The sequence below is a fragment of the Dysidea avara genome, chromosome 10 (assembly GCF_963678975.1).
Source record: "Dysidea avara chromosome 10, odDysAvar1.4, whole genome shotgun sequence".
Lineage (NCBI taxonomy): Eukaryota > Metazoa > Porifera > Demospongiae > Dictyoceratida > Dysideidae > Dysidea > Dysidea avara.
Window position 1 is genome coordinate 11,905,895 of NC_089281.1, and position 25,324 is coordinate 11,931,218.

Below are 25,324 nucleotides of genomic sequence, written 5' to 3' on the forward strand. Positions count from 1 at the left end.
TGAAGTCATACAATTCCAATTCATTGAAAAATTCTGTACAATCAGTAAAAGATGCAACAAAAATGATCTGTAACTTTTATACAATAACTTGGTTTCCACGCCAGTAGAGATCATGTACTACAGTGCTCAGTGACTGTCCGAGATTTCTGTAAACAAAAGGAAAAAACTGCACTAACAGATACTCCTTATAACAGGATACATTGAGATTTGTTGCAGAGTTAAGGACTACAGAACTTTCCAAGGGACAAACTCAGTGGCTTTATTAAATATGAACAAAGACTCAACACCTGAGTGCCAGAGGCATAGCCAGAACCTGGCCCACCGGGGCATCAACAATACACTATAGAAAACATCAAGATTGATATACTCTTAATAGAACAGTCACCCTAATATAGCAGTCAGGCAAATAATTAGCAATAGCTACTCTAATAAACTGTTAGAATTAGCAATCACTCAGACTCAATTTCAGAGTCTAATTTTCTGGGGGAGCATGGTTGGCATGCTTCACATGCTAGTGAGCTTTACACACTAAGGTATCTCTTTCCTATATTGACTTGCTATACAGTCTAGGCCTTGGCATCACCAAAAGTCTGGCTACACTCCTACTGGGTACTAAATATTGTAAGCTTCTTCTCAACATTTTTTCATCCCTATACCAATAGTAGTTTGGAAGAGATAAAGAAACTGTAAATGTATACCATTTCTACTGAGTACATTAGACATACAGAACACTAGTCCCTACACAAACCTGTTTGTGCATCCATATTTGATATGTTCTAGTAGGAGGGGACGTTTCTCTATTGAGCCACACTTCTCATATGCTTCATAGAGACTACAACACAGTAAGAGTTACAGATATGTCTATAACTCTACATAATAAACAGACTACACACATAAATAAGCCAAGCATTTACAGTGCCTAAAAGTGAGTTTCTAAATAACTATGTTTAGATAAAGGCAAGTGGACTTGTAGTAGTGTAAACGATGGAAGTTTGATGTGACTAAAGTATATTTAGATATTCGCTTCGACAAATCTTTATCTGCCAACCTGAAGATTCACCAAACTTTCATTGTTTATGGTATCCTGTTGTATGTTACTTCACAAACAAACTGTATCACTAGGGATCTACCAAATAACTGATTGCATAAAGAAAAGTTTCTCAACAACAATAATAGCACAACAGTTTTACCCACCAACTTCCAGTGGCACACCCATGTATAAAACTTCCTAATACAACAAACCAAGTGTTACCTTCTGGGGGTAGGAAATCTGGTTACCATGGATTCTGCTTTGTCAGCAGAGAAGCCAGGTATCTGCATGATGTGCTTAGCAAACATTTCAGTGACTGTCATCACCTGTAGAGTAACAAGACACAGCACTATGAGGTCACCATTCTGTTGAACACAATACAATGAGCACAACTGACTATCTCAACCTGGCAAAGCATAGTCATTTGGACAATCAATTTAATAATTATACAGAGCAGCATTCAACTAGTCTAATAGTACACACTCTAATTCAAGTACTAATACTATTTGTGACTGGATCTGCGAAAACCCAACACAATTGCACATTTTTCAAATTCCTGTTTATTAAATATTTATAATCTACTTATCCAAGTGTACCCTCTGATAAAATTTTAGCCTCATATGCCAATAACTTTAGGAGTTACAGCCCTGCAAAGTAACAACAGAAAAATCGACTTGTACAGCAAGTATAGGGAAAATAAATTTCAGGCGCTTACAAAAACGATTGTAACTTACGAACAGATTGAGGTATGGAGCTGAAATTTTCCCCATCGTATTCGCCATGAACAGGGAAATCAATTACTGGATGAGTTTTTCCTTTACCCACCCGTCTTCACTGCATACAAAGGCAAAATTCATGAAGAAAAATCGATCGCACATGATCATTTCGACATGACTTAAACAAACGCTCATAACTTATGTATTCTTGGGTCCACTGCAACGAAACAAAGATTTTCCAACTCCTCTTTAGCAGGTGAATAAGATGATATCCAGGGTTTTATTGGTAGTCTCTTTCTTCACTAAGAAAGAAGCGTTCAAAAAATTTACAGAATTTTTTCAATAATATGCAAGTATTTCACCCAATGTATTCAATGCTTTATACTGTAAATTTAGGCTTGCATGATTGTGCTGGGTTTTCGCAGATCCAGTCACATTTAGCTATATCAAATCCAAAAACATTTCTCACATGTTGGACAAGATTGCAAAAGTTTCTGGTTAAAATTTCTCGTTAAAAGTCTGTATGTACAAAGTGTGTCATTTCAAATCACATGTGCAAAAGTTTTGGTTAGAAAATGTTGCCGGGTTTATATGCTTTATAGTATTCAAAATGAGGACTAAGTCTACCGGCCCAATATCGGAAAGTATCAAATGCTAAAACATTGACTTGATATTATGTAAAATGGAGCAAAGATTGTTGTAATGTAGAACAAGGAGCAAAAATAGGATTTTAAGGAATTAGGAATAAATAGTTATGGAGCAAGGGAGGTCACCTACATAGAATGAATTAGGGATTAAATGTCCACTAGTATATCCGCAGGAGTACTATCTCCTTTGTTTCATTATTTTGATATTGAACTTAAAAATTCCTAATTTTTTGTATAGTGAACCCACACATACAACATAAAAAAAGAATGGCACCAGATGCAGGGGTGAATGCAGAAATGCGTTTTCCACTGCAACTAAGTGACTGTTCTATTAGAGTGACTGTTCTATTAGAGTGACTGTTCTATTAGAGTGACTGTTCTATTAGAGTGACTGCTTTTATATCAATCTTTTCACTAAACTTGTTATAAAACTATGTAGGGTACTTATTATGTGAGACAACATAAGATAAAAGATTTCTAAAGTGTCCTGTTTCCCGATGTACCCAGGGGGGTTTCAGGAAACCCCTTTAGATTTACAGGAAGATGGAGAAAGTGGTACTTTAGTTTTGGATAAAATTATTTTTGTGTCTGACCACACCCCAACCATCAATTACTGAGAAGTAAACTGGCTGTGCATTATACTGCATTTTGAACTATGTTCGGCCCAATACACAAGAAGCAACTTCTTCAATTAATCTAGTCACTACAGAAATACAGACGTTTCCTGTTGTACATTAAAACGTGAGAGTCAGCCACAGGGAAGCCAATACACGCTACCATGAATTGACACAAGAAACAGGACACAAAGGAGTAAATCCATGATGTGTGCATGTACAAACTGTAGTATACCAAAATGCACCTGTTGGGATGATGTAACATCTAGTGAAAAATTCAAGTCTATCCTTACTTGTTATGGAGTTATGCTTGTCTAAAGGCATCAAATCAGTCAGTCAGTCAGCATAAAAAAATTCCACTGAATAATTAATTTTTTTTTGTAGCAATCTACATGTATTTGAGGTCGTATTGAAGGCACTTTGGGACTTGATTATACCTAACCAATACTACCAAGGTATTTCTGGTCAATTTTTTTTCTTGCAAGAAAATACAAACCTCCATGATCCCTAATACACAGTACTATCATACTGTATGTTATAACAAGAGATTGCTTTTGTGTACCTTGCAGTATTTAAGAGCTCCTGGTGTACACAATGAATGTACCATATATATCATGTGTAATTGATACCTTGTTCTTTACTGAAGCAGTATTGAATGCTGAGAATGACATCAAATTCACAACACCACTGCCAACAGCTGCAGAGGGTGATGACTGCTTGATAGCGGACATTACACACTCCACACTATGTTCTTCCAACCTTGTGTTCTAAATATCACATCATAGCATGGTCAATAGTCAGTGATGCTATACAGCAGGTGTTTGATGTGTAGAAGTTGGTTGGTCTAGTTTTGTGTGATGTGATACATACTGTACAGAAAATATAACATTGCATGGTTAGAGGAGGAATTCTGATTGTTATTATTAAAACTTATGTTATAGTGGTTGACTACATCTTGACAACATTGTCTGATGTTTTTAGTGTTTTGCCTAAAAGGACCAGACTCTTCAGTAAGTTATGAAGTCCTACATTAGCTTACTCTTGGGGACTTCTGTTAACACAATTTGAACATTATCACTGTACATGTATTACATTATTAGTGAATGTTGTGACTATAACATGATATTTAACCCTTAAACCCGCACGCACCGATAAATTGGCTTTGACACATGGCTGTAAACAAAGCACTGTAACTTGCAAACCGTTCTTCCTATGGCTACATAATTAACACCATTTTAATTAAACAAGGGTTAAAATGATACCTAGAGATTTACCCTAGCACGAAAGCAAGGGGCAAAACTTGCCCTGAAACTATCGTTATGCAAAATAAGTACACAAACCCCTCACATACCTTTATAAAATGGTTAATATCTCCTTCCTACTTCATCAGATTTGTGTGAAATAAACACGAGGCGATTCCTTATTTAATGGCGAGTCTCAGGTGATTTAATTAATTGTTAATATGGTTTCTGTCACGAGTATTGAAAAATAACGGAAAATCAAGCCAGCGTTTACCATCGCCCCATAACAAGTAAGTCTCTGTTGTTACAGTGGTTATTTAGACTTCTTCATGTAGCCCAATTAATAAACTTTCTGTTGGTATTTAGCTTTAGGCTAATAGAGTTAGGCTAGTCTGGCTACACAGGCCATTTTAAATAGTTTTGTGTAATCACGTATTCCTTAAAATTACGTGTGGGTTTAAGGGTTAACAATACTGTACACTATTTCTTTATGGATACTAAACTCACTGAGTAAAGTTGCTGCAAACATCTGGTCATGAAAGTGAGGTATGAGATAGTTTCTTGAAAGTTCTGTGTCCTTTGGATGTGGAATCCCTCGATGATCTGTATGAAATAGCACAACTCTATTCCATATAAATGACTCTTTTGGCTAGTATGCATAAGTACTTGCTTTATTAGATTAATTGTGGACTTTAGTGGTAAATAAACTTTTCTACAAAACACTCAGTGGTCAGAAAACAGCTGTGGGAAATTTTTGTCACAAGTTCTAAACTCTGAAGTTGCAGACTAAAATTCTACACACATGCATATGCGCGCACACACTACACATAATGCACACACACACACACACACACACCTGTGTGTTTGTGATCGCTTGGTTGAGAGAGCTGGCTGGTATACTGAAGCGACCAGAGCTCCCAAACTCCTCAATAAGATAAATCACATGATGGATACCGCAGTTGGAAAGACGAAACTAACAAAATGAAAACGGGTATGTTTAAGACAGTCACAGATACTTAATATAGTTTGCTCTTACCTTTTGTTCAGCAAATCTCCTGTCAATGATGCTACTGCAAAGATCATCCATCCTCTTCCTCTCAACAATGTGGTCCAATACTAGTTCGGCACCTTGGCCATCTTTATAACACATCACACAAACACACAGAGTGAAATTTCAGCTATTTGAATCCCTGATGATAAGTATGACCATTCATAAAGCAACTTATATAGCACTTCTAAAAAATAATGTAAATTTTAGGGTCTTGACTACTCTAATAGAACAGTCAACTACTCTAATAGAACAATCATTTAGAGTTGCGCACCTACACAACTTTTTAATCACTAGTTATTGAGTAACTGTCCACTACTGAAACACACTTTTTAAGCAGGTAATGTAATGCCTTTAAAATGTAGTTCACTACTTTTTATTGCTTGGATCCCTACAATCTTAAAAGTACACTAGTTTTTTTTTGGCTATTTTATGGAGGGAACTTTGGAAGAGGAAAAATTTGGCGAATCAAGCAAAATATCACAGCTGGCGAAATAAAATTTGGCGAATTGTTAGCAAAGTGCACACTCTATTTAATTAATTAGATTACTAATCACATAGTGGTTTAATTTGCCATACATTAGTCCCAATAGTAGGAGTGCAATTAATCCCAAATCGCACGGCCTTGTTTCTGTAATTGCACTGTAACGTAGCCAATAAAATAGCAGCATAACAGAAGCCTTTTAAGTGCAACAAGAAAGTGATATAATGAATAGCCAATCAAATAAGCTGACAATAGAAGCCTTTTAAGTGCAACATATGTAGACCTTTTGAGTAGCCAATCAGAATTGCTGACACGCGAAGCCTTTTAAGTGCAACAACAAATGATGTAATACAAAGAAGGATGATGCAATCACCTGGTAGAAGTTAATGGCCACATAGAACTGGATAGATGTGTACTACAAACCACGAAGAGCGGTCACTATGTGATTAGTAGGCAATCACACACATTTTCGTGCAATTATGGAATAATTGTACTCGTAACAGCCAAAATTGCACTCGGCTTCGCCTCGTGCAATTTTGACTGTTACTCGTACAATTATTCCCTAATTGCACTCAAATGTGTGTGATTACCTATACTAATCGCTGTGCCTGAAGCAAGGATCTGGAGTGCCACGCTTCTTTGGCATCTGGAGTTAGCAATCAACTAAAAGGTAATACTATATAGACAGTAGATCTACACCCACTGGTATAGTGAATATCATACTTGATATGGTAGCAATTGCTACTTGTCACGCCCGTTTCGAGGTGAGGCTTGAGGATCACTAGCTACCTAGTGAAGTAGTCAAGGCAGGCTTGGCTCTAGTTTGATGCCTGGCCCAGTAGTCCTTGGTCAAGTAGAAAATTGTTTAGTTCGAGGCTTGGTTTGCTGTTTTCTTCGCTAGCAAAATATTTGGATGGAGAATATTTAGCAAATTCATGGTCATTCACCAAATTTTAACAGTGCCAAAGTTTCCCTCCTTACGGTATTGGGGCAAGCCTGAGCAAGCCCCGCACTAGTGAGAGTTTTGGTAAGATTGTTCATGCACAAACACTTACATGTATGACAATACAAGGTGAACTTACACATGCTCCATCAATTACACGTCTATGTGCTAGATTTCTGTGCTGTATACTCCATATATATATATATAATATATATTACTTATACAGTGAACCAGTGAACTATCGTGCAATGAAATTACACCAACGCTTCTATTCATCTTTGGTGCTATCAACCGTCACATGTAAAATTACGGTAAGGATTACTAATGCTCTTCGTGCTATCAACCATAACATGGTAAGTATAGGCTGTGTGGTTGGTGCTATCATGGGAAGTATGTTGGTGCTATCAACCATAACATGGTACAGTAAGTAAAGTATATGCTGTGTAGTTGGTGCTATCAACCATAACACAAGAAGTATGCTATCAATCATAACACAGTAGGTATACGCTGTGTGGTTGGTGCTATCAACTATAACATAGTAAGTATGTTGGTGCTATCAACCATAACGTGTTACTGATCAACCATGAACCATGAAGAAAGGTTACAATGTAGAAGAGGGCTATACAGAAAGGAATGCCAGAGGAAACAGATGAGAGATGACATAGGCATCGTGAATGTATGCGGCAGAGATGTGCTGCCCTAGAAATAGTGGTTGTTTTGCAAACAAGCAGAGATCGTTACCACGCTGAAGGAGATTCTACAGCCCAAGATTTGTCTGACACAAATTCATATGCTCAACACCACCAGCTACATAGATTGCCATGGTTTGATGACCCTGAAGAGGTTACCAGAATGGAAGACTTCCATAACAGTCTTGCTGATTGCAAATGGAGAGATGCTGTATTTATCTGGAGCGATTTCCAAACATTGATAGATGGGAGCGGCACTTGAAAACGTTGCAATAACCACTGTCATACTACTTTCTACTGATAACAATATGAACCCTGGTTCACTTCCATCAGAGCTTACTGTAAGTATGCATAATGCTACATATTCCATGTACAGTGAAACCTGTTGTCTCACCATCATGGAATAAACTGTCACCTACATTGTACTCTCCATCACCACTACCACTAAACACTTCGTTACATCCACCAAATAAACTTGCTAAATAATCCTCCACGGTTTGTGCCACCACTTTACTCTGTCATTCCTTCAGTGCCAGAATGAGTATACAATCCATCTACTACTCAACCATCATCTCTAAAGCTTACATCCAGAGTTACTTTTATCTAATAGTTACACTTAATTACATGAGACGTTTTTGTTGTTTCATTAAATAATGTACAACTACAAAATTTATCTTACTTATCAAAATGACATGGTGGCATAAAAATGCATAGCCTGCACAATGGTACTTCCCTATATAAAATGCAGACAGCTAAACAAGTACTAAATTAGTAGTCAAAACAACCTATTGTTAGATACAATCATAAACCTGCAAATCATGCTGTAACAGGCTGGGGTGCCCCATTACAGTGTAAGGGCTAGAACTCTACACCACGCAGTTCTTCCTTCTACTATTCTTATTGACACAATCTCAATACATCACACGCATGCATACAAACACACATTAATACACAGTCATTCCACAACTCTGTTACATTAATACACAACTCTGTTACATTACTCCTCCCCTTGAGGAGCTTGGACCTCCAAGCTAACAATAATGCATGCATGCGTCATCATCATTCTTCTAAATTCCTTGATACTGTCATTAGACTTCACAATTGCTGTTCTCAAACTCTTCGTATTCTTCACTGCTACCCCAACATCTCCAACACAACCACAGATGGTACACTTCCAGACCTCACTATTCACTGAGTCAGCCACACAGTTCACAATCATTCTCACACTTCATCACGACAGTAGTAACTAATCATTGAGCTCTTGATAGCTCCTTACCACACAACAGAGTTCATTTGATACCACAAATCACAAAGCACTGCACCACGCTTGGTAACTGCAGAACCTCTGTCTCTGATACTAGTCCAACTGCCCTACCCCTTCACAGTCCGTCTACTTACAGCCGCGTGATTTACAAGAATTGGTCCTGTAGCCTGTAGTTGCTCCTCTCCAACAACTCCTGCAATCTGACGAGACTCAACTGGCCTTGCCCAATTGACACGTGTCTCGGTCCCACGTCTGGCCTCCTTCACCAGGGGAAATCTCATTCCATTCTACCTCTCTCGTCCACTCTCTTTCACCCAGAGAATTCACCTAATGGCTCCAATGACTATCAATCTTGGCTACACTGACAGGGATGAAGTGTCTATCTTTTGACTGAGTTCTGCCGTCATCACAACAAATCTACTATTCTTATCTCGGTAGGACCTCCAATGTAACAGGCTGGGGTGCCCCATTACAGTGCAAGGGCTGGAACCCTACACCACGCGGTTCTTCCTTCTACTATTCTTATTGACACGACCTGAACACATCACACTCATGCATACAAACACACATTAATACACAGTCACTCCACAACTCTGCTACTGTAAATAATGATACCAGTGATTTAAGAAATAGCTTCTTCAACTCTTGTGATTTCACAGACAGTACTGTCTTTAGCATTCACAGTTGCTACAGTGGATGTATGTGCCAATGACAAGTACTATGCTCATTCAGGCTCACCCCACAATGCTGTTAGCATCTGTCTGGTAGCATACAGCTATACACATGTGACTGTTCTATTAGGGTGACTGCTATATTAGAGTATCTTAAGTCAGCCTCTAGCCTACCAAGACTAGGCTTGGTCACTATTCCTTATTTTCACTACAGATAAATCAATAAGGGGTGCAGTCATCATTGTCAAGTAAATAGATTGTTAAGAGGTATGGTCTTCGCCACGCTCAATTGTCAACCAAGATTGTTAATGGGCGTGGTCTCAAACCTATTGTGAAGTTAAAGGTATCTACCGGGTATCCAGTATTTTTTACAGTAACATAAGCACTTCACATAATTTAGTGGCATCTAAATATGCTGCTCAAGGCACATCCCACCGGTGAGTTTGTTATTGTGAAGCAAAATGGTAGCCATATGCTGTTTTGTTTGGACTCCAGCCTTGTAACTGTAGGCAGGCAGGGCAGGCAGACGAAAATTCAAGTTTATGCGATTTTAAAAAAATTATATATTCAGCTGCCTGTAAGTGGTTTCTTGTTTTTAATGCTGTATTTAATGTTGGATGGACTAATATTCTGTAAAGGTGATTTTTGTCACGTTTCTAGGATGATTTAGGTGGTGCGAGAGATTTTAGATGCAATCCCTACTTAAACCAGTTTGATACAGTAACACAAGAAGAGGCTTGAGAATACTCTGCTAGGCTTATCAAATAGTACACATATACACAGCACATATACATATGAATGTATGTAACAATGTACACACCTGATGGTTTAGCCACCCACAAGAAGTCTCCAATTTGTAACTTGCAGACTTTACACTTAATTCCTAATCAATACAACATAACACCACCTAGCAACACCTCCAGTAAGTCATACCATTCTTGGTCAGCTCAGACAGCAAGAGGCTGGAAACATTAGACTTATTACTAAGAAAACAAAAAACAAATAAATAAATAAATAAAAACAGGCATAGATATATACACACAGTTAGATATTTTCAAATGACAAAATAATTATTGTGTGGTATAAACAAAAAATGGCTGTTGAAAATGTTCCTTTAGTGCATCCTTAAATTTTAATTCTCAAAACCTCAGAAAGAATGTCCCTTAAAATTATGGTACACTACAAACATACTTGGCTTCAATGTTGTCAATGTACAGAATCACCTCATAATCCCCTGAGTGTTAATAAAACAATGTGAAATCAATGAAATTTAAGTAGAACTCTTACATAGTGAAACCAAGAACTCATAATACTATTTTTATTATGAACTCTTGGTGAAACACATTGTCACACACATGCACACGTACACACAAATTCAAAAAAAAAATCTGTACATGGCACACATCAATCAAAAGGGAAAACCAAATATTCACATACAAGTTCATAGAGTGGAAAATATTGAAGAGACACCTCGATGATCAGGACCATTTGTATTAGTGTATGTACAGTACAGAAGGATTCTGAATAAATTTCTCGCCAATTACTAATTTATAGTACATGTACCAATGATTATAACCACTACAGGTATCAAATATTTGACCATCACAAATACCTTGTACTGTAGCTAGGTCCCAAAATAGTTCATTAAATAATTACACTACACCTTTTACCCATACCTGGATGTAAGACACGCCGGGAGCATTTGGAATGATCACAGCCAACTAGTGAAGAGCTATATATGTCAAACATATACACTAATAAGACATCAAATGACATCATGATATTGTATGTACAATACAGCTGAAAATAGTATTCAGGAATTTTAGCCAAAAATGTACAATAATTAAGGGTCACCATTATATGCATGAATTAGCAATAGCGACAAGGAATATTTCAGCAGCCTGTTGGTATGTCCAGGAGAATTGCTGGAGGTGCAGAACCATTTGACGTAAATATTTGACACTATTACAAAATTATCTGAGACCTAGCACCTTCCACCAGCACCCTCATACGTACATGTTAAGCAACTCTAAAAATTTTTTGTTTGCATTGTTGCTTTTAACACTCCTATAGCTTTTGCAATTGTACTTTAAGTGAAATTTTTTGGCTAATGGCTATCACAAAATACTAGATGGCTGGACTATAGCTATGTAGCTAACAATGCCTCAGAGTGGGACCATCTATTCAAAAGTTTGGATCAGCCACTAAAATTATCACAAACAAGTAAAGCCAAAACATTAGTAGTGGCCTCATGTATTGGCAAAACTCTGTAAGAAATCCATTTTAGCATCAGTAAGAAAACCGATACTTAAAAGCCAAAAAAGCTACCTGAGATCATGTCAACCACTTAATGGCCACACAAGGAACTGATATATTAAATCTCTTCATTACAATTCCAAGTATATGAGATGTAATTGCACAAATCTCATTGTTTGTTGTTTGAAATTAATTGAGCGTACATACTGGGTGAACTCACCTTGGTTGTGTTAATGGTGGCTTTGTACTTGTCTGGCTATCCAAACAACATGCTGTCTTTGTGTTGGCACTTGTACAGGGTACTGTTGTTATGACAACCACATCTTCATGGCCAGAGTGTCTCTTAAGTGCAGCCATTCCAGCCATACATGAAGCAACTGGAGATGATTTACTACCAGTAACACTAGTAGCAGGTATATGGTTGCTTCCCTTTGGCTGACTATCTTCTAATCTTATCTCAACATTTCTTTCTTTGTTCATGTCAGCCACAGTTGTTTGTTTGACACAGTTTCTACTTGTGAGTCCATTACAGGTAGTCCTAGTGGCAAAACCTATTCTCTGAGCTAGGGAAGGTAATTCATCATCATCTTCACTATCACTGGACAGCAATACAATGGAGTGGTCATGGACTGCAGTAGTAGTAGTAGCAGAAGATGATGGCTTTGTTGTAGGGACAACTAGTGGAATATTAAAACACATATTTACAGCAATACAGTGAAATGTATTTCGCCAACTTCAAGATAAAAAATGGTTTTGATAATAAGATGGCTCTATTGCCAAGCTACATACGTTTAAAGCTACTTGATGAGACTTCATTCTGTTGCAGAGTTGAAGTTCACTCAGTGGACAATGAGGAGAACATCCAATACATAAAATACTACACTGTACATAGAAAGAAATCAAACAAACAAAAAAAAAAGCACAGTGCAGCCACTGAAAAGTTTTATTCCCAACTGCACAAAGTACAACTCCTGTGGAAAAGTTTTCTCTTTGCATGATATGCAGTCAACTCAATTCAAACACAAGCCCTCAAAGTTCTAGTAGCTAATGCTGTGTCTTAAATACCCAGTCAAATCAAACCATGCAACCACTGGAAACTGTATGGTGACTTTTATGTGCTACACAAGGAAACCAATAGAGCTGAAACAAATTCATATGTAAATGCAATGAATTTGGTTTGTAAATTCAAGCACCTTGGTACAAGCAATTTAGGAAAAATGATTTATGTAGTGAAACAATTAAGTGTGTGTGTGTGCGTGCGTGTGCACACATGCATCATAATTTGCACCATAATACAAACTGCTACTAAGCTAGGCATAAACCACCACCAGTTGCTAGTAAGGATATAAGCATATGGAATAATAAGGTGTAATAAATACTTTTAAATCATAGCTATTAATCAGGTGATTTAATTGTTAATATATAAGTGTCCATCAATCAATATCAGTGCCATTTCATGGAAACTGAAATCCAAGTTAACATGTAGGAAATAAAGGAAAGTAAAAATACATATGTATAGTACGGTCCAACTTTCCACGTTGGTTGCCTAACTGCCCTAACAAGTTGAATTGTAAGTCACGTATACATGGGTACCTACTTGATGATCTAGAAAATCATACCTCTTCATCATCCTGCTTTTTAATTCAGTAGGCAAGTTATGTAAGAGTTTCTACGTAACACGCCTCATTAGTTAGCCTTGCTTTAAAAAAGATAATAATGATAGCCAATTTTTACTATATTGGGAGGAATTATATTAAAATGGGGTATGTGTTCTTTATAAAGAAAAGGTATACCTATTTATTTACTTCTTTATAGCAGACAGGTTACATCACTGAAATACTACACTTAGCCTGTACTATTTGTCCTTAAGTGCATTCCACTTAAGTTGAGTACTTGCACTATACACTCATTCTGTTAGCATCTCACTCAAATTTAATTTGATTTATTAGTTTATACTTTGGCATCTGACACAGTAATTTTTTTTTCCGTGTCAGAGTACTGTCGGTTGCCTTTGTGGTACCTACGGACTCCAAGAGCACTTTGTAGGAGATTACTTCAGAGATTGAGCAATGTCACAATTTCTGCAAGAGAAAGTTGGGACAAAAAAAAAAGTTTAAAATAAACATACTATACCTCTATATGTGTAATGGACCCTTTGGGAAAGAGGTTTTCCTGTCAGAGGTAAAAATGGTACCAGACCTGACTAAAATCAATGTATATGACATCTGGTGTACAACAGTTTGGATAATAAAATCAGGAAATTTTCTTATCCATGAGTGACTAGGTTTCAAAATTGAAAAGTTGTTAGTGTCAAATTGAAAATTTGTTGTCAGTTAACTTCATTATTAAGGCCACCTATAAAAACAGACCTCAACAATAACGAAGCCTAATTAACAAGGTCATGAAGTACACCACGTTTGAAACCTTATGCATGTGCACTTGACTTGACGCAGCCACAGTGACCAAGTGCATGGTCTTATCAAAAAGGTGGTCTCATCATACTTCTATCCCAAATTTCCAGGCACCTATATGAGAAGTCTAAAATGTCCAAGAAGTTGACAGAATAAAAAGAAATTGGGGTGTCTTTCTAGGGTAGCTGGCACCCTTACTGCAAGTCAAGGAAACCCAGCATTGCGCTCAAGCTAAATTGACAAATCTTTCCCTGTAAAGATATTAACCATGACATCATCCAACGAGTTAGCTTGGCCTCAGAACACATGCCAGCGAAGCTGTAGGGATGCTGTTTTACAAACATGATTAGGAAAACCATACTACAACATCACTAGGTTTCAGGAATCATCCCCACTTAATGTACATCATAAACTTGCGGGAAATTTTTAACATATCCTGAGTAGTGTGGGATTCCTGAGTTTAAATACAATACTTTTCTCTCCTCCAATAAAGTATAATCAAGAGTACATAACTCCCTCTTCTATTATTATGTACTCTTGGTATAATAAATATACAGTATATACACACACACTTGTAACTAGCTGAGAACTTATTGCTACAATCTTTGCCATCAGCAATTATTTTACTATATATTATTTTTTCTATTCTGTTCCCACCACTGGGTCTGTATTTCCACTAAAATGGTTTCTATGGTTACGTACCATTGTGGTATGGAGGAGTCAGCCAGACTGGTGGCGGGAAGCACAACTCTGGAGCATCAATGTCACTGATAAACGCATGTACGTTATCACCTTTGCATGATCTAACAAGAAATAAAATAATAGGAGAAGGGTAATTACAGTTTAAAAATCAGGACTGCAGGTTCCACTGTATCACAAAACTAGTAGTCAAACTATGCAGTATACATAACATGCTGGACAGTTTTTCTACCTTGACTTATCTATGGCATAATGCCAGTTGGAAGACTCCAGATCTGTTCTCTGACATTTGATAAGGAATGAAGTGGAGAACGTGTCACCTTTGAAATATGAAGGTGTTAAAACATACGTACACCCAAAGGCAGACAGACACACGCTACACACACACACCTAACATGCACACAAACCACATACTAACGATACACATAATATACAGTGTACATAGTTTAGTTGAACTCACTGTTAAACAAAATGGCAGCTTTGTTTTTCTCATGTACAAAGTTACCATCATTGTCAACATACCAGAACTTGGGACTGTTCCCACTAGAACAAGTAAACACGTTTTACATCTATGCAAACAGCAATACATGTCATACCTAAGCCTGCTGGACTGGCTAAACCCATTTAAGATATAGTCACCAGGCAACAACTCACTGTCATCGCTATCTGAGTAGCTTGGGGATGGGATTGAGTTACTAGGGAAGGGATGCAGCACAGCTGGTGGTAGTTCCTTTTCAGAAAATTTTTTTTTCTTTCTAGAAATTGACGTCTGTTTATTAGATAACTGTCCACTATTGCCATCCTCCTGATGGAGGAGCCATGGTCTTGGTAAACTTGCCTCCAAAACTTCCTCAGTTTCCTGTGAGGCAGGAGGATGCTGTGGTGGTGATGATGATGGCTGTTGAACACAAGTTGAGTCCACATTAACTAGTTTTTGTGCCATTTCCTTCCCAACATCTGTTAGTGCATACTTCGCTGGAACTGTGCTTGATTTCGTCAACAATCCTTTCTTTATAAGAGTCGACACCGAAGACCAAGCTGTATAGTGACAGCCAGGTTCTGGCTGTAGTGATGACAATAGAAAAACAGTGTATTAGCATTCCAATTATAGAGCCAATAGTGTTTATGGAGCTTGTTACAAAGTGTCCCTTAGCACATATACTGGCTGGCAAAACAAGAACTCCATGATACTGAAATTAAGACACAATACAGGTTTGTATGTATGCGCAGCTTTGAGGTATCTGTATTACAGAAATCCCTATACAGTTGACACACATCTACATAGCTTTTTTTCTACTTTGCTATTAAAAAAATCCATACATACTCACAAACTCGGACTTTTTGAGACCACAATTTTTATCCTTAATGAACTTTTCTAACAAGCCCTTAAATTGTGGGAGAGAAAGGTTTTATTACAAATGCATGCAGAGATTGCAAGCATGACCACATCACTTGTAGAGCTACACACTTAATGCAGTTAAGTGTTACTCGATTAGGGGATGGTTCCCCATTATAGATAATTTGCTCTATAATAGGATGATAAATTTGTTCTATAATATTTAAACCAAGCATTGGATTGGATAACAGGTGTTGCATAGCGAGAAGTCCTTACTAAACATCTAGGTCACAAAAAAGTGCATATGTGACACAAAAAGTATACTTTAAATCTGAAGAACTACAACAAAAGCAATGTGACACTGGTGACTGACACCCTATTAAACTCAAGTTGGCCCTTGTTCACACCTGCACATCTGATATGAGCTTGATAGTGAGTGCACTGAATAATAATGAGCCAAAACAAGCACACAATAATTAATAGGCTTTTTGGTTATTTAGATACTTTATAAACAGGTACTAGAATTGCAGTGACAAAGCGAAAACCAGCTGAAACAAATCATACAATGTTATGTCTACTGTGCTTAAGTTACTGGGTGGGCAGAAGTACCAAAATATTGCCAGAACATAACTGTCGTATAGCAGAAGCACAGTATGTCGTAGCTTGGCTGAGGTCCAACAAAAGCAAATCATTATTGCTAACCAGTCCTGGAATGTGTTCACATTGCATCCTAGCCCACCTTGTTTTGTCGTGCCAGGCTGGCACAGTATGATTGATTCACACTACAATTAATTTCAAAGCGTGCCGTTCTGGAGGATAGAACTACAGTAAAACAGTAGCTATTGGCAATGTTACACTAATAAAAAACAAATATATTATGTAAGTGTGTACTGCATATAGGCAAAAGATTGTTTTTTAACAAATAAACAAACATTGTCCTACTATAAGTATTATTTAACACTTACAGTGGTGAATGAAGCATCACAAAATGGCTGAGCAGCTTTCTGCAGGTCCTTCTTCACCATGTAATCCCCGCAGTCACCATTCTACCATAAAACAACACAACATGTGTACTATCACATCATCCCATCTATTAACTTAATAAACTCTTAGACATGATTTACTAATCAAACCCAAACAAATGCAAATATATTCACCAAGAACAACAACTATGGTATATAATGACCACTGTATGATAAAATACTGTACCTATACAATGGCAGATTTGTTCCTTTTAGGCTCACCTTTGTACCTATGACCTAGCTGAAAATCCTTTTGTTTATTGTAGCAGATGCTGTCGACAGGATTTTAACTATCGCAAAAGTTGCACAAAACACTTATACTAAAGATATGTCCCCACCTGGCCTTCATTTAAATCCAGTAGCCCAGCTTTTGTCAAGAACATTATGGTATAAGTAAACACAAGAAGAACTATCCAGACTAAAGTATAGGGAACACACTGCAACGCCATATTTAATAAGCCTCCTCATTTTCTTCAAATACTCTACTGGTTGGTGAGATAAATTTCAACCAAATACATTTTATTTCAATAGCTAATTACACATGTATGTTTTGACATACTTTATTACAAAACTTTCAATGGGACTTACTTTATAGTGGTCTGTCCTCTGTCACAATTACATATTATAAGTGTTGTAGAAAATTACTATCACACCGTACTCTAATTCTATTTTGTAGAATTCTTTGTTCTCTTTACGATATTGTTTGTCTGTTAGATAGGGTCTATAGTGACACAGTGACTTTAAATGGTTAACAAAAGCTCCCTGCTACGGTAACTGTCTTACCAGGAAAATGCTGGCTGATGTAGCAATGGGGTAGCAGTGGCAGTAAGCCATTGAGGTGTATTCACTATGTATATAAATAACTTGTTATGCTGAAACTTTAGTGGCTTTCCAAACGTCCATACGCTAACAAAAATTTGTTTTCTGATTACATTATACATCCCTTAATTCTTGTGCCTTAGCGACGCAGTTTAATGTAGTTTTTATCTATTGAGTCAACAGACTACTGGGTATGACAAACAACACGTTTTTGCCGTGGGCAATGCATGCCTTAGAAAGTTAGAATCAAGACAAATCTAATTGCGTAAGAAATTGGCTGCGACTGCTAAAAGTGATTTAAGTAGGAATTAATATATTGGCGATATGAAATTAAAGAAAGTAGCCTATATAATTTGGTACTTATCTATACAAAACAAATATTACAATGGCCTCTACAAGTACTGTTTATATGTATAGTCAATTAAGTTTTAATATATTCATTTTGCCATATCAATTGCCTCAATGAGAAGTACAGCTGTATATGGAAAATACTTTACAGAGCAATAAATCAACAACCATATAACTTTGTTAATGAAAACAGCAGCCATGCATGTTGAAATATAATAGATGTTTTACATGTTTGTGAGCATCAACACCATGTAAAATGAACAACACATACTCTACACACAAAGCAAGGTCTTCAGCTGCTGTATACAGCCTGTACATGGCCATGCATACCCAACATAACAAATCATATTTCAGTACAGCAACAGAATATCTGCATTCTGTAACTTTTATTATAAAGCCAATTCAGTAAGTAATAAGTGCTAAAAATTGTGTGACCATTGAACAATGGTATCAAAAGTTACACATCATGAAAGATTGAAAATTGGGCAAAATGTAACCTAATTTTGCAGACCCAGTCACATATTTATATAGCTGGGAAGACAGGAGCAAGTTTCTTGCCCAAGAAAACAACAGCAACTGGGTATCACTAACTTCTAAGTATCAAATCTGGAACTTTACAATTATCAGGCTGGTGTTCTAACCACTTGGCCGTCACAGTGCAGCACAAGTACACACACATTTTACCTGCTGAGCTTTCAGCAAAGCAACTAACACAGCATATCCACCAGACCGATGTAAAGGAACATATTCTCGGTTTATTTTACGTCTCTTCTAAACGCACAAAAATAGCATGGAAGTACTGTACACACTTGATGAATCACTACCTTAGCTGGTGACAATGGTTCTTGTCTTATAGTCACAGGTGGATCTATTGCTGAAGCATTCCCATTGACTGAAGGGTGTGTTCTCTTCCCTACTGTACTGACCACCACTCCATTAGTCTGATCACTACCAGCAGTATCAATGTTTGACCCTATATTTGCTACATACCAAGTACATGCAAATACACATGGTACATAAGTACCTAGATTTTCACCATGTTCTTGTATCTTCTTGTCTAGCATTTTTGCTATCTTATCTCCTACAAGTTCACAATAACAAAGTTATGAGGTCTTGATAAAATTGATAGTTGACAAGTCACAGTTCTCACCAAAATTAGGTAGTTTTTTCGCTTCTTGGCCATCTTTTAGTGGCAGGGGATATTGTCTTAGTGAGTATAGGGCCTGAAAATGTATTGAAAACACCAACGTAAAAATCGTAGTGTTAAATTTTTGAATTTCGAGCGTAATTCTAAATAACGCCAACCCACGCACCTTTCTGTACGTGTGTACACTGTTCAATCCACGTTCCTGAGCTTCTTGCTTCCATTCCTCCAGCCATTTCTCAAACATCGGGTTGGCACATGCTTTCGTAGGACGCTTTCTTCCTTGAGTAGCTTTCGAGGTAGCTTGCGCGACTATCGCCATCTATCACGTTATTTTTGTGAAATAAAAATGACTTCGATTATAAAGTTCACGGTTTTGTCTGGAGCAAAGAATGAGTCCCCGCCATGCTATCTCCTGCAAGTGGACAACTTCAGATTCCTGCTGGATTGTGGCTGGGACGAGACATTCTCCATGAAACTCATCGACAACATTAAGAAGTATGGTGTGCGCTATTTGAAATAAGTCAGCAAAACATGTGCAGCTTTACCATATTGCATTAAATTTGCTCATACACATAACAAACACGTATAAAGAGTACAATTTACAGTGGCTTGTTGGCTACATGTTTTTGATATCTGTTTATGCAGCTGAGTATATGTACAGGCAGGGTGTGTTTGCTGGTATCAGATATACACACTTTTTGATATTATGTTTGAAGGAGCATATTTTGTGTAACAGTGCCTCACATGATCGTACATTGTTTTGTAAACATTTTAATCCCACACCTGTGAATTTGTCAGAGGTTGAATATGCAATTTGACAGCTGTCAAGGTCACTACAATCTTTCTAGGTGTTTTACTACATTGATGCATTTTGCAGCTTTTGTTGTGTAATTTTTTTTGTTCACTCACTAGCCGTAACACTAGCATTTGTGTTGATGACTGTCTAGGTACAATAATCATTGATTACATAATCCAGTGCAAGCATTAACCTTTTACTAACCTGGATGTCTTGTGACTAGAGCATGTACTAGTGAAACCTTACGTAGCAGCCACCTCGTTGTTAAAAACACCTCTTTATAAGGACCATGTAGCAGGTCTTAATCATTGTTGTACACAGTACATGGCCTTGGTAATTAATAAGGCTGCATCCCATCTTTTTGTCATGGTGGCTCTATTGATGAGTGTTTTATCATATGATATGCATTATTGATCCAGAATATCAGTTACTTAAACTTGCAGCAGGAACTACATCAATAGTATTTTAAAATCTCGATTAATACTTATGATTTTATATAACTGCATGGCCATCTGAAATTTCTGGATTTTTTATCATTAGTTTGTTTCGTACTAGCAGTTTGTAATCTCTGTAATGCTGTCTGTTTAGGCACATACACCAAATAGATGCAGTATTATTGAGTTATCCCGATGTCTACCACTTGGGTGCTTTACCATATTTGGTTGGCAAGCTCGGCCTAAAGTGTCCAGTATATGCCACGATACCAGTTTATAAGATGGGACAGATGTTCCTCTATGATCTCTATCAGTCGAGACATAATTCTGAAGAGTTTGATTTGTTTACATTGGATGACATTGATGCTGCTTTTGATCAGATTGTCCAGCTAAAATACTCCCAAACCGTGCAGCTAAAAGGTATTGTGTAGATTTTTATGTTCTTTTTTTTTTAGGGAAGTAGTGGACAAGTTAAGGGAGGGAGATTCATATTGTGGTATCCCATGCCGGAAATATTAATTGTTTTGTTATCAAGAGCATAAGATTATGTTGTGTTTGTGTGCTCTTGTAGTGACAGTGTTTATCTACTAACACACGTGAACTAAACCATCGAGTTCAGTACGATTTACATAAGAGGATATAAACTGAATTGTATGCATGGTTGTCAGACAGACAGATATTGAGTTCATAGCTCAATCCTGTAGATGCACACATACAGAACTATAAATATACATACACGAATGTGTACATGTGTATTGCATGTTGAATCCTATTTGAGCTGTTCCATAAGTCATACTTTAAACTTGGCCATTATTGCACAGAAATTATAATGTGTCGTATAAAATTGCAAAGAATGGATCATTACCCTCAAGTTCATGAGCTATAGACAAATTTCCATGCTTGAATAAAATCTTTGATGCATAAAACAGGAGCTCCTAAAGTACGTATTTTAAAAGGTGTACATCCATGAAAACTCCAAGTTTTAGTGCAGCTCTAAAAGGTAGCACTCAATGAATTGGGAAAATCCAAGTCCGTACAATTGTATTTTTCTTTAAAACTTGTAAGCATTGCTTCCTGGCTATTTGATACTGTAGTATAAAACCATGTCAAGTCTGCCTTTGTGCCAGCATGGTTTCCTGAGGTAAAGTGTGACCATGAATATACACTACGAATACATGTGCGAACTTTTGTACATGTCTGTTTTCTTCATAAAATTGGCCTCTTGACTTACATCATTATTCTTTAATTGTCATGTTATAATTCACCTAAAAAATTGTCCGAAAGCTGATTATTTCTCCACTAAGTGAATCATGTCTTGCTTCAGTATTGCTACTGTAAAGTAAAGCGATTATTAAATCACTGCGAATATTGAAGTATTGAGACTTTTTGTGGAAAATATTTGATCGCAAATGTGTTAAATAAACACTTTTGCATTGGTTTCAAATCCAAGAGTAGCCAAAACATTTTAAATTTGTTTGTACTACTGCATGTTGTTTGTGTATTGGAGTTGCTGTTGGTCAGGTCCAAAAGAAGAACCATTTTCTTGTTAATTGTTCTCTTATGTATTGGTAGCAGTCATGTACCATCTTGTATAGATCATTTAGTTAACACATGATACAGTGCCGCTCAAATGCAACGTCGTCTCGTGAGAGTGCAAGCAATTAAAAACCTTACTGATTAAAGGGTGTGGCACCCGTTTCACTCACAAGTATTCATCCCAAACGAAACGGGATGACTACTCACAAGACAAACAGGTCCCATGCCCTTACTTAGCGAGTTTTTTAACCACTCGCACTCTAGGCGACATTGCATTTGAGCGGTACTGTATGTGCACTGTCGACTTCCACTGAGTTACGTCCACTAAAGTCTTTCCAGATACAACGGGACCTGTTCATGTGGAGACCTAGGACACCTACATTATCCAGGCACTTAGTTAAGGTCCCAAGTACCCCCTTAGTACATGAAAAACCAGACACCACATGGTATATTTGGTCAAAGTGTCCTTATATTGTGCGGTTCCGTTCATTGTTACGAAACTTAGTAGCATATATGCTGTCACCAAGTTTTTTGATAAGTAGAATTGAAAGTGACACACATGTTTACACTTGTTACACTGCATAAAAACTCATATTAACTATTTTATGCCCAAATATGGTATAACTAGAACTACATTTTTATTGCTTTTAAGTCATCACCTTAATTAGGATGTATTAATTGTTAAGACGTCAAATTATTTCCTTATTGTTCATCTATGTGTACTCTGGTGTACTTACTGTACACCCATGACCAGTTTCCTTCCTTCTTCACTTCCTGTTACTTTTTCTTTTTTACTTACTTCCTGTTCTTCAGGGAAGGGTCATGGCCTCACTATTACTCCATACGCCACTGGTCACATGGTCGGAGGTGCAATGTGGAGGATTGTGAAGGAAGGAGAAGAAGATATCATCTACGCTGTGGACTACAATCACAAAAAAGAAAGGTACGTGTACTCATTTTACAGAAAAAAAAATTACAAAGAAACCTCCTATAGAAAGTGTACCATGAATAATGATGGGATTTACTCTTTATTGTAGTACTAACTATCCTATCAACTCCATACAGAGGAACCTGTTAATCAGTACACTTAAAATAACATAATCTGGACAGTTGGTAATGGTCCTAAATTATCCCTTAGCATGTAAACTTACCTGGAAAATCAGGACACCTTGGTACTCAGGACACTTTTGGTCAGTTTCAAGGTGTCCTTACTACACAGGTTTTACTATAGACTAAAAACATATAGCTCTATGTATATATATTCTAGCAAAATTTCTTTGTTCATGACATGGTTTCCATTGTAAAATACATAATTTCTACTTTCTATTACATAAGATGCACAAAGTCTTGTACTAAATTGATTTGTAGAACACATGCTTGTTTTTTCAGAAAAGTGTGCCAGTTTTGTATTAAACTTAGTAAGCCTCAACTAAATCAATTATGTTGCTTAGTTAAAACCATGGTGCATTCAGAAAGGATTTCTATGAATTCTGAAAGAGACATTTACAATTAATGTTCCTGGAATGTCTGCTTGTAACTCGATTTTATTATCTAAAAATAACCCTGATTCGTTTAAACGATGATTTTATTGTTTGTGCGTGTACTTACTGGCTCGAACATGAAGGAGAAGCTGTAGAAAGTGTATGCCTCTGGTGCCAGATAAGTTTGAGAACTGTTTAATTGGTTATATATCATGACTGCACACAGAGGCCAGCAAATTCTTGTGGTCAGCTCGATGTACAGCCTCCTTATCATGATTGTGTGTCCTTCTCACCACTATGCACAAAGCATTAAATTAACTATCTCCATTCTGTTTGCATACAATGGATTCTGTTATAGTGAAAACATAGTGTGATTGGTTAGTTAATGTGAACTGTTTAGATGCTGCAGGGATTTTAATTTTTATTCTCTGTACAGGCACTTGGATGGTGCTGTGCTTGAATCACTTGGAAGACCTCACCTGCTGATAACTGATGCATACAATGCCATGAACGCTCAGGCTAGGAGGAAAGAAAGAGACCAAGCCTTGCTCAGTATGGTATATGTGTGTGTGCGTGTGTGTCTGTGTGTAGTGTGTCTGTGTGAGTAGTGTATGTCTGTCTATCTGTGTGTCTGTGTGGTATGAATAGTGTGCACACGTGTGTGTGTGTGCGTGCACGTGCATGCGGTGTATGTGTGTGAATGTGAGTTAATCTCATGTATGTATACACTGAATCTGGTAGGGTTCCCATTTCCCTACATATAAGTGCAGTACATTGTGGTTTAAAGTTGTGTGATGTCACTGTGTTTTCAGCCAATATTTTGAATACCCTGAGGAGAGGAGGAAACATACTAATTGCGGTCGACACAGCTGGAAGAGTGCTGGAACTCTCACAACTACTGGTAGGTGCAGTAAGGCCCACCACTTTGTCTTCAGTTTACGTGCACTCTGTGATCATGTACTAATGACACTTGTGGGTGTATAGGCAATCTGGCATCCCCGTGAAACAGTTTAGACCTAACTCTTTGAGGTGGACTTACTGTATGGCTAGAAATTTTCAAAAAAGTCTTATGAGAATTATGATTAAATACTTACTGTATACATAGTTTAATTGGTAGGAATTATATTTGCTACCCCATATTGGCCAATTGTTTATTTGGCAGGTAGACATCATTGAAGCATGATATTGGTAGGTTTAGTGGATATAGTGTACTGTACACCTAATCTCACCAATTTTCCAAATTGAATTCATTGCCAATGGAATTATGTGTACAGTAAAGCTTTGAGGAAGCAAATTTCAAGAAAAGAAATTTTGTATGCACTTTGTATGAATACAATGATTTCTAGCTCTACAGTAAATAATGTAAGTCATTAATTCAGGCAGTAAAGAAAAGGCTTTGTATTTTCAAACTGTTATTATAATTGGAGATGTGAGGGGTTTCCTTTTTTACCTTGAAAGTGCACCCATTGAATTATTTTAAGTACAGTGCCTCTGTCTCCTCTAATCAATCTATGTACCTGGCTACCTACAGTGTACGAGCGAAACTTTATTTGAGCACATCATTTGCATGTTGCTTTGTACATGAATGGAAAGACTTGAGGGTTCAAAGTTATATACATTGCAGGTGTATGTCATTTCCCCAGATCTTACAAATAGAAATCTTTGGCAATGATGGAAAAGCTTAATAGAACT

The 25,324-nt window shown here is 37.2% G+C and overlaps 2 protein-coding genes across 6 annotated transcripts in view; one reads left to right on the plus strand and one right to left on the minus strand.

Moving 5' to 3' along the window:
- On the minus strand, nt 1-19,900 carry LOC136267897 (crossover junction endonuclease MUS81-like). 5 transcript variants are annotated; one of them, XM_066063078.1, is made up of 22 exons: nt 19,552-19,900; nt 19,389-19,461; nt 19,275-19,319; nt 19,063-19,220; nt 18,923-19,009; nt 17,015-17,095; nt 15,310-15,776; nt 15,174-15,256; nt 14,946-15,033; nt 14,717-14,817; nt 11,824-12,280; nt 11,024-11,079; nt 10,539-10,581; nt 10,281-10,330; nt 10,168-10,230; nt 5,285-5,385; nt 5,105-5,221; nt 4,756-4,851; nt 3,637-3,774; nt 1,253-1,356; nt 749-832; nt 1-146 (listed from the first exon to the last, which is right to left on the minus strand). In XM_066063078.1, the coding sequence occupies exons 1-22, from the start codon at nt 19,702-19,704 to the stop codon at nt 77-79; spliced, it is 2,715 nt and encodes a 904-aa protein (XP_065919150.1). In that variant the 5' UTR covers nt 19,705-19,900; the 3' UTR covers nt 1-76. The 5 variants fall into 5 exon arrangements, with proteins under 5 accessions (XP_065919150.1, XP_065919148.1, XP_065919147.1 ...); XM_066063076.1 differs by having other exon boundaries at nt 19,063-19,211; nt 19,263-19,319; XM_066063075.1 differs by having other exon boundaries at nt 19,263-19,319.
- LOC136267898 (cleavage and polyadenylation specificity factor subunit 2-like) overlaps nt 19,655-25,324 on the plus strand; it is a 13,165-nt gene continuing 7,495 nt past the window's right edge. The window contains exons 1-5 of the mRNA XM_066063080.1: nt 19,655-19,880; nt 20,770-21,035; nt 22,965-23,094; nt 24,069-24,184; nt 24,445-24,533. Of these exons, the coding sequence (XP_065919152.1) occupies nt 19,732-19,880; nt 20,770-21,035; nt 22,965-23,094; nt 24,069-24,184; nt 24,445-24,533 (750 nt within the window). The 5' untranslated portion in view covers nt 19,655-19,731. The remainder of the gene's footprint in view (nt 19,881-20,769; nt 21,036-22,964; nt 23,095-24,068; nt 24,185-24,444; nt 24,534-25,324) is intronic.